Source organism: Rhipicephalus microplus, chromosome X (assembly GCF_043290135.1).
Source record: "Rhipicephalus microplus isolate Deutch F79 chromosome X, USDA_Rmic, whole genome shotgun sequence".
NCBI lineage: Eukaryota > Metazoa > Arthropoda > Arachnida > Ixodida > Ixodidae > Rhipicephalus > Rhipicephalus microplus.
Genome location: NC_134710.1, coordinates 483994026 through 484003728, shown reverse-complemented (window position 1 = coordinate 484003728; position 9703 = coordinate 483994026). Strand labels below are relative to the sequence as shown.

General features: G+C 48.1%; 1 protein-coding gene across 6 annotated transcripts in view; it reads right to left on the bottom strand.

Moving 5' to 3' along the window:
- The window catches only part of LOC119160786 (uncharacterized), a 156232-nt gene that overhangs the window by 79703 nt on the left and 66826 nt on the right, over positions 1 to 9703 (bottom strand). For 4 of the 6 annotated variants that reach the window (XM_075880886.1, XM_075880884.1, XM_075880885.1 and 1 more), the window contains exons 5-6: positions 2108 to 2218; positions 345 to 447 (exon numbers count right to left, since the gene is read on the bottom strand). The exons of 1 other annotated variant lie outside the window; for it this stretch is intronic. In XM_075880886.1, the coding sequence (XP_075737001.1) occupies positions 403 to 447; positions 2108 to 2218 (156 nt within the window). In that variant the 3' untranslated portion in view covers positions 345 to 402. The remainder of the gene's footprint in view (positions 1 to 344; positions 448 to 2107; positions 2219 to 9703) is intronic. One more of the 6 variants, XM_075880887.1, reaches the window with a different exon arrangement.

The window sequence follows — 9703 nt, the reverse complement described above, 5'->3', positions numbered from 1 at the left end:
TGGCTCTCGTGTTGTCTGCGATGGTAGGAGCAGTCTAATATGCCTGTTAAGATAGCGTGTCATCTTGATCAAGGCTTGCAGTCACTCCCCTAGTAACCCAATGAAGCCGGCTGTGGTGTTTAATCTTCGCTCGAGCTGTGCCCATCTGCAGTGTTCACAAGTTTTTTTTCACAAAGAGAAGACTGGTCACGTGGTCGTGACAATGAAGAAGGCTGCAACAAGACTGGGAAATGTGGAACACTTGATAGTTGACTCTGAATAAACGAAACTCTCTTAAACGAAATTGCTGCTTAAGTGGAACACTGCCTCTAATATGATTGGTTTTGTGCTTGAATTTTACACACCTATTTATCTGTTGATGAATGAAACTCCTGTTCAATGAAACTCAATTTCCTGGCCCCTTCAGGTTTTGTTTGACAGGTGTCTACTATTTGGGCAAACTTGTGCCTAGAAAATGAAAGGGGTCAATGCGCAAGTCATCAGTTGTCGAGTGAACTGATCATCTTTTATAAAGCAGTTAAACCTTACAGCGTTATCGCTTGTGCTCATGTAAGCTCTTGCACTAATGTGCACATAATCTTCTTAGCAGAACGATTTAAAGCTTCTTAAACATTGCAGCCCAGTCTGCTCAGAGTGTTGCCACTGATTTCTGTGGCTGGATCTTGAATAACGTATTTTCCCGCATATAACCCATGCACGCCTAACATTGAACTCCCCGAAAAAAAAAAAAAAAATACTCGTGTAGAACCTGCATGCTTAGCTTAAAAAAATTGTTTTGGGAAATCACAACTTCACAACACATCACAATTCTTTTACAAATAAACTTTATTTTGAAGCGATCACCGCAACGTTGATGGCGCCGATTCCTGTTCCTTCAATCACTCGCCGCAGTCGCTGCTGTCATCTGAGGTTTCGTCGTAGCTCTTGAAGATGATATCGTCTTCGTTACCATCCAAGCAATTGCTGATGGCGCACTTTTTGAAGCTATTGCGCACCATGTCGGCCGGGATAGCCCTTCACGCATTCACGATCCACTGGCACAGCAGCGTAATGTCTGGCCTCCGTACGCGCCTAGTCGGTGTCAGAGCGTAACGGCTGTCGGCTATTCACTTGGCATACAGCTGCTTCACGTGCACCTTGAACGGCTTATTGAGGCACACGACCAGTGGCTGTAGCATGGAAGCCATGCCACCGGGTGTAATCACGAGGTCGGTGAGTGGTCAGCGAGGTGCGCCTTCATTGCGTCAATGCAGTGGCTTCGAAACGAGCCCAACACCAGCATCACCCCTGTGCCAACACGGCAACCGGCCTCTTCTCCCAGATCGTGCAAAGCCAGTCACAGATGTGATCACCATTCATTCATGCGTTATCTTCGGTTCACACAACAATCCCTGGTGGCAATGGAGTGCTGGGTGGCGTTCTGCATTTGAAGATTACGTACGGGCACAGCTTGGTACCGTCCACCTAAATGCACAACATTACTGTGCAGCATAGTTTGTGTTTCCGCCCGTCAGTACGCTTACAGATTTCGTGCCCTTTTTCTGCAGAGTGGTGTCTATAGGCATCTCGAGGTACACAGGCATTTGATTATCATTTTCCACATGGGAGAGCAAAGAGTAGTGCTCCTTCCGCAGCCTTTCATGGTGCCTCATCAGACAAAGTTGACAAAAGGTGCAAACTGGCCACACCTGACTCGGAGAAAGACGCTGCCAAATCGCTGTTGTTAGGCTGCTGACCAAATCAAACAAGGCACGCAAAAAGTGAATAAACACACTATGGCGGGGATCTGTCTATGGCCTGGGTTGGTTTTTATTGGCTTTGCGCCAGACGATGCTGATGGGGATGCGGACTGCATGGGAGGCCATGCATTTCCGTGAAGCCGACCTCTGCTTCCAGATTATTCGCAGATATCCCCCACCCCACTTTTTAGGCGTTTTTTTTTTTTTTTTTCAATTTTTGGTGCAGGTTATATGCGAGAAAATACAGTACATCAAAATAAAGCAATAAATGCGCACAGCAATAAGACGCATTGGGCAATGTTATCGATTTGGACAATACAGAACCTGACAGCGATGGCAAAAATTTGCCTTGGGGGCAAAAAAATTACCTGTTGGGATGAAGGAGAGTAGTGAAGGACATTAGGAATACAGTCCATGACTTGGTATTTGGTGAACTCGTCAGGCATATCACCAGAAGCATCATTAGGATCATCGGGTGGCTTGACAGGCCAGAAGCACATCCAAGTTGGCATGAAGGAAAGGACAAATAAGCTTAGCCATAAACTGCAGCCGGGCAGCACGAAAACAATGCTTTGGAAGTTATCTCATAGTGTCTACAAATCTGCTTTGCTCATATTCCCCGACTTTTCCAGGTTTTTCAGAATGATTCTAAGCAAGCTCTATGACCACTAAGCCTTCTTGGAAAACACTGCACACAGAAACCCCACAAACACATAGAAAAAAAAAAGAAGAGCAATCAGTAAACTACAAACCATGCCACTTTATTACATTCTTTTAGCTGAAAAAACACATTACAATAATAAAATAAATCAATGTGCATCTAAATGCAGAAAAACTGGTTTATTGACACAGGCAATGGTTTTACTGTTTCAGAGAATCAATTTATTGCTGCAGCAGACACCCTAATCAGACTGTGTTCTTTGCAAGAGTGGAAGCTTGGGCTAGTTGGTGTGAAGACATACTGGCAAATTTTTTCAGCGTGCGAACATAGGAAAATAGGACAGCACTCTTTCTGTCTACTCTGTCCTTTTTTCCTATGTTCATGCGCTGAAAAAACTTGCCAGTATGAGTGTGTTTGTTTAGTTTTTGTTCGTGTGATTCAAGAACTTTCACAAGAGCCCCAGTTTTTTTCTTTCTTTCAACATCCGGCAAGTCCCCTTACCATTAATTTTTTTTCTTCTCCAAGTCTTCTATCAGACGTTTGCACTTCACACCACACTGACCTTGTTTGTAACATCACCTTCTCCAATACCAACTCCTGTGTACACCAACCTTTTTGCTACAAGTAACTCCTCTTTTGAGTTATCCACAAGACAATCCCTGCTTACTGAAAATCTCCATTCCATAGAAGAATTTCCATGTGAAAGGCAAAGTGAAAGGCAAAGTGCCATTTTCATCACAGCTTTAGTTCTTTATCAGAACCTTAACAGAGTTCAACCCACAGCACCACTAAGGGCTCTTTTGTTCAATCAAACTTTCACAAATCTGCTTCTGCAGTGCTTGAATGACTGACCGTTCCGTCGTTTAGATGAACTTCTTGGACGAGTTGGTGCATCTTAACAAAAATAAAAACCCCATGCAAACTGACAGTCACCAGACATGCACACGAGTGCAATTTATGCAGGGTTCATACAGAATATTTATCTAAAAATTTATAAAGAGTTTTCAAGGATTCCAAGGATAAAAAACTGCAATATTCAAGGAGTGTCAGAAAAATTTTATTTGCTTACAAGACTTATGGAAGCATCGCAGTTTTCGCGTGGATTTCTTTTTCCACAAAAGCTATCTCCAGCTCTTTTTCTTTAGCAGTTCGACGAAAGCTGTTTGCCTCGATTAAGTAGGTAAGGTCGTTTTTCGCTTCAACTTCTTCCGAAAGACGGTCTGCAGATTGATTGATTGATTTCTGGGGTTTAACATCCCAAAACCACCATTTGATTATTGTTGAATTCCAATGGCGGAGTCGGAGCAAGTTTTTCTGCTCCTTTAAGAGCAAGTGTGTTCCAATGACAGAGTGAGAGCGAGGGTCGAAAGTTCCAATGAGAGAGCCAAAGGGGATTCAGAGCGGGAGTCCCTCCGTGGAGCAGGAAAAACTGCTCCACCGAAATCGGTAGAGTGGACCGGAACTCAGCGTGACGCATTTCCTTTAACATGTTTGCCTGCTTGGGGGCGCGGCTGGCACGGCGCGAGTTGTGTTGATAATGGCGGACGGCATAAACGGCTCGGCTACCTCGGCAAAGCGTGCGGCAATGCTTCTGCTACTCGATAGCGACCGCAGACGTCATGGACAATAGCTGTTGAACGCTTGCTGTGATATCCATTCCACACAGGTGAATAGCGCTGAACAAGCAAACAAACGATGCGGCGATGCTGGTAAATCATGTGGGAAACAGACAGCGGAAAAGACCACGTGCAAGGTATCCTGGGTAACGCGGCAGCTTCCGCCTTGCTCCAGCAGGGCGGGTTGTGTTCCGATGGCGGATTTGGAGGATTTGCTCTACGCCAGAGTCGAGTGCTCGCTCGCGAAGTCGGTAAGCTGCACCGACTCCGCCATTGGAATTTACGCCAGAGTCGAGTGCTCGCTCGCGAAGTCGGTAGGCTGCACCGACTCCGCCATTGGAATTCAACATATGAGAGACGCCGTAATGGAGGGCTCCGGAAATTTTGACCACCTGGGGTTCTTTAACGTGCACCCAAATATGAGTACACGGGCCTACAACAGATGGTCTGCAGATTCCAGCAGGCACTAGATAGTTTTTTTTTTTTTTTAAGCTTTGACTTCCTTCCGAAATCTTATCAAGCTCTTGCTTGAGCTCTTTTCTATTTGAAGCTGCCTACTGTGACAGTGCTTGTTTCTTTTGTTCGTCTAGGTATGCAGCGCACCCAAGCCGGGTTCGGCGCATTGAGGCCTTCAACTCTTTTGAAATCAGAACGTTCAGCAAGCCACCATGGCTTTTCACAGTTTCGCAGATAACTCGTTTATAAATATATGACAGCTCTGCGCAATTCTTGACCACAACCTGCTTGATGCTGAAGTCTCTTTCCACTGAGGCCTGCCTATGGCTTAGAAGAAGAAGCAGTTTCGCCACAGCGCACAACTGCGAGAATAAAGCATTGTGCTTCAGCAGCCGCACAAAAAACTGTCAAGACGTTCATAATCTTTTTCACAGTTTTGTAGTTCATGTCATTTTTGTTGACAAAAGTGAATGTACTGTGTGCACACAATGTAGCCTTTGTGCTCAGAGAGAAGCCCGTTGTCGACAGTTAAGCACAATTTTTAGCTTCCCAAGGCACGTGTCTGTCTTGTACATCTCTGTGGGGTCTAAAGATGAACGACAGGATACCTCAGAGGTTCAGGATAACGTTCAAGAGGAACTTCCAGCACTCATACCTATACTCGAAAATATACTTGGCGCTCGTTTTGCAGCATTTCAAAATCTTTTTAGCTGCACGCCCAACATCCGCCTTTTCAAGTTCTGTGTGAACGGCAACATTTTCAACATCGATTCGCAGCAGCTTCATGATGCTGGTGGCTTCGGTCATTACAGAGCACTTTACGAACCTCCTCAGAACACTTTCAAGTTTTTTTGCCAGCAAAAACGTCTTGGGAGAATCACTCTCAAAAACAGTCAGGAAAGGCTGCACTACCATGGCAACATTTAGCGAAAAGTTGTGGGGGAGCACGTGCGCCCAGCCACCCTAGCCCTTCTATGGAAGCCCGACAGCCCCGTTGCGGGTACATGACTGTCCCTTCAGTCAATAAAGCCTCTTGTGAAGGGATGAAATAACCTCGCGGCCAGCGCTCGCGATCCCCCTTTCCCTGCGCAAGGAACAGGTTTCTCCTCCCTCAGCGAGGGAACGTATACTCGTCAGAAAAGGGAAACCGGGACGGTAAAAAAAACCAGCGTGCCGACAACCGGACACTCTCTCTGACACTGGCCAAGGAAGAAGAAGGTTGAGCCCGGAACCCCCTGCAAGCCGAGGACGACAACGACCAAGGTGTAAGCCTCTACCCTTGTTTTCTGTAGTATCTCTATGCAACATTCACGCGTTATTGCTAACTTATAGAAATAAAGTGTTGTTGTAGACCTAGCCTGTTGCCTTACTCGCCCGAACCAGTGTAGCTGCAATGAGACAAGCTACGGATAGGGGACGTTATTCGTGCACAGTACGACTGTGTGCGGCTGGAACATTCGCTAGGCTTCTGCGTCAGCCGTACATGGGAGACCCCCTACATCTGGCGCCCAACATAACGAATTTGGCAACGCAGCTAGTTTTGTGGATGCGAGCAATTACCGACGCTCCTCCACACGTAGGACAACAAGCATGTTGTAATTTCAAGATTTGTCAATGTTGTATGATGCCACACCGCAGAGAGGCAATTCTTTGGCTAACGCGGAAGCACTCTCAGGACTTTCCGACAGCGTAGATTTTGGTCGTTTTATGTGGGACGATCAAGAGGGTGCAGAAACTGTGTTAGCAGAGATTAGGCTTACGATGGACAGCGCCATGCCAGGCACTCGTCACATAGCGACGTCAAGAAGAAAGGCGCCGCCACAAGTTGCTCCGACACACGGCCCAACTGTAGGAGAGTCTGCGGGCAACAATTTGCTCTCGAGCGAGATACTCTTACAGAATGCCCTGTCAGATATGCAAAGCTTGGCGAGTGCCCTGCATAACACAGTGCAGGCCCCCGTGAAGACTGTGCGACCACGTGTCAAGGTACATGCCTACCTACACGGGTTACCACGACTGCAAGAGTGCCAACGAGTATCTTGACCGGTAGCTCCATCAGCAGGCAACAAGGCTTCCTGAGGCAACGAGGCTTTCTAACACTGAACTTCTCGAGTGCAAGGTCCCAGGGTCGCTCACAGAGCAAGCGGCTCAATGGTTTGGCGCCCGCACGGTAGAAGAGTTCTGCTACAGCTTCCGCGGCGAATTCCTACCGGCTAATTATGAGTGGCGTTTGCAGAAGAAATTGGAGCTACGCACCCAGCATCCGGACCCGTGCCGCATCAGCACTCGTGCCGCTAATCGAGTAAACCATAGCTCGAAAGAAGTTTGTAGCACTTTTGGATACTGGGGCAAGCGCTTCTTTATTCGGTGATAATGTGTTGCACCATCTCCGTGAGAACAATATCTGCCTGAGACAAAGCAACACCATCTTCCGCCTTGCTTTGGGCACAGCACAATCGAGCGGCACGGCTAGGCTAGTAATCCACTTGCACAGACGCACGAGACGACAACGTTTCATGCATCTTCCTGGGCTGTCAATGTCTCTAATCCTGGGTCGAGACTTCCTCGCCAAGTCGGGTATTGTCATTATCATTGTAAATGGTGGTTATCAAAAGCTCGATAGAGACGCGCTAAAGATCTTCTCGGAGGCCCCCGCGTTGACGAAGACATGCCAATTGCAGAGAGAGGTGCAAGTACGCGAGGAGGAAAGCACGCCAAGAAAGCGAGTAACCACCCCGCTCGAACAATGTGCCGCGGCAGGGAAGGTCAGTGCACCTGCTTTTGGTAAAGGCACAGAGCCTGCCAGAAGGGGAAAGAGCGCAGCTGTCATCGCTGTTGTAAGAGTATTACGCGATGTTCACTGACTGCACCGGCCACACTACGCTGGTCAAGCACACAATTGATACGGGTGATGCACAACCTTAGAAATGCAATCCCCGATCGACCAGCTTAGCTAAGCGGAAAGCACTTGACGCCGCCTTGGACGAACTGATCGACACAGGCGTACTTGAGACGTCAAACAGCCCATGAGGTTTCCCGGTAGTTCTAGTTCCAAAGAAAGATGATACATATCGCCTTTGTATAGATTATTGTAGGCTGAATGAGGTTATGAAGAAGGACGCATACCCTCTTCCCTCCATTTCATCGTTAGTATGCAACCTAGACGGGGCGAAGTACTTCACTACGCTCCGATGCTAGCCGTGGATATTTTCAGGCTGAGATGGACGAGCGGGATAAAGAGAAATTGGTTTTTACATGCCACAGAGGACTTTCCCAATTCAGAAGAAGGTCTTTTGCCTTGGTGGGAGCTCCCGCTACGTATCAGAAGCTAATGGACCGTGTTTTGGGAAAGGCAAAGTGGCAGCACGCACTCGCATATCTAGACGACAGTGGTGTACTCGAAAACGTTCGAGGAGCACTTACGCAATTTGAGAGACGTTCTAGAAAGGCCGAGGTCTGCGGGCATCACTGTGAACCCGAACAAAGCTCAAATAGCGGCGACCTGAATAACATTAATGGGATTCACGCTTGACGAGGGTCGCATTTTGCCGGATAAGGGTAAGCTTGAAGCGATAGTCAGCTATCTATCGCCGAACAATATCAGTGAGCTGAGGCGCTTTCTGAAGATGGTGAACCTTGTGAACCTTTATTGCCAGTTCATTCCAGACTGCGCGGCAGTGCAGGTGTCTTTGATGAAGCTCTTGAGGAATCACGAACGTTGGACTTGGAACCAAGAGCAGGAGGCAGCACTGTGTCGCCTCACGAAGTTGCTGGCCAACACGGCCGAGCTGCAGCAACCCAATCTGAACAGAGAGTTTGTGATTCACATAGACGCAAGCGACCTGGGCTTAGGAGCAATTCTGCTTCAGGGGCATGAACATTCTCTCGAACTTATTGCGTTCGCGAACCGTTCGTTGACGCCAGCACAGAGGAACTACTCGGTAACCGAGAAAGAGCGTCTCGCGATAGTTTTCGCTCTCTGTAAGTTTGACTTTTACATCGACGGAGTTGCGTTTGGGATTGAGACGGACCACACGGCGCTCACATGATTAAGGCGTTTGAGCGAACCAAGTGGCTGCCTGGCTGCTTGAGCATTTGAGCATTGCTGCTGCAGTGTTACGACTTCACCGTTCGCTACCGCAAGGGTAAGAACAATGCCGCAGCCGACGCACTATAGCGCGCTCCAGTCCGACGCGAGGCAAGACACGCGACTAACTCAGAACGAACTGAGAGCGAAACACTCACGCTAACAGAAACAGCGGAGCAAACGTTAGTTCAAGGCAAAAGCGTGAACCACGTGGAGGCTGTCATTAGCACAGAGATTGTGTTCGGGAGAGGGGAACTGTTGGAAGCTCAGCAGAAAGATCTATTTTGTCGAAAGGTGTTAGACGGGCTCCGGGAGCCGGGTGGTAGTGAGGCCACCGCGCACATGGGGGCAGCTGGTATTGCTGTCGATGCGGAGCACTCGGCAACAGCTGGTAGTGCTGTGAGCGCACTGAATTCATATCTGCTGGGTTCTGACGGCGTCCTGCAGAGGTACATTCCATCTAACAATGACACAAGTGAGTCATTCAAAGTCGTAATACCGCGCATCTTGAGAGAAGCACTTCTTTGATACTTTCATGACTCGTGCATTGCTGGGCATGCGAGCGGCCCTAAGACTCAAGTTGTGTCGCCTCGCTACCTGGCCAGGCATGAAGCGGGATGTATTTCGCTCTGCCCGCTCATGTCGCGTAAGCTAAAGCGTCAAGCCATGAGGCGGTTGCCCCCCCCCCCCCGACCTCATGCAACCGATTAACAGCCAGGCTCCCTGGCAAATCGGGACATTTTGATATAATGGACCCGTACCCCACAACTCCTAGCAGATAGCAGAAACAAGTTCTTGCTGATGATCCCAGATTACTTCACTAAATGAGTGGTGGTTTTCATTTTCACCAGGTTTGAGTTCCCTGAGCAGTTGATTACAGACAACGCATCTTATTTCACTGCGAAGCTATTTGCTGACACGTGCACTGCGTTGGGCATTAAGCACAAGAAAACAACCACCTACCATGCTCAGTCGAACGCCACGGAGCGAGTCAATCGCAACATCAAGCACATGCTTGTTGCATTCTCTGAATGACATAGGGATGGGATACCTACCTTCCAGAGATCGGTTTTGCATTGTGATCGACCGTGAACCGATTGACTGGGTATGCGCCTTCTTCTCTGAACCTGGGGAGAGAAATGCC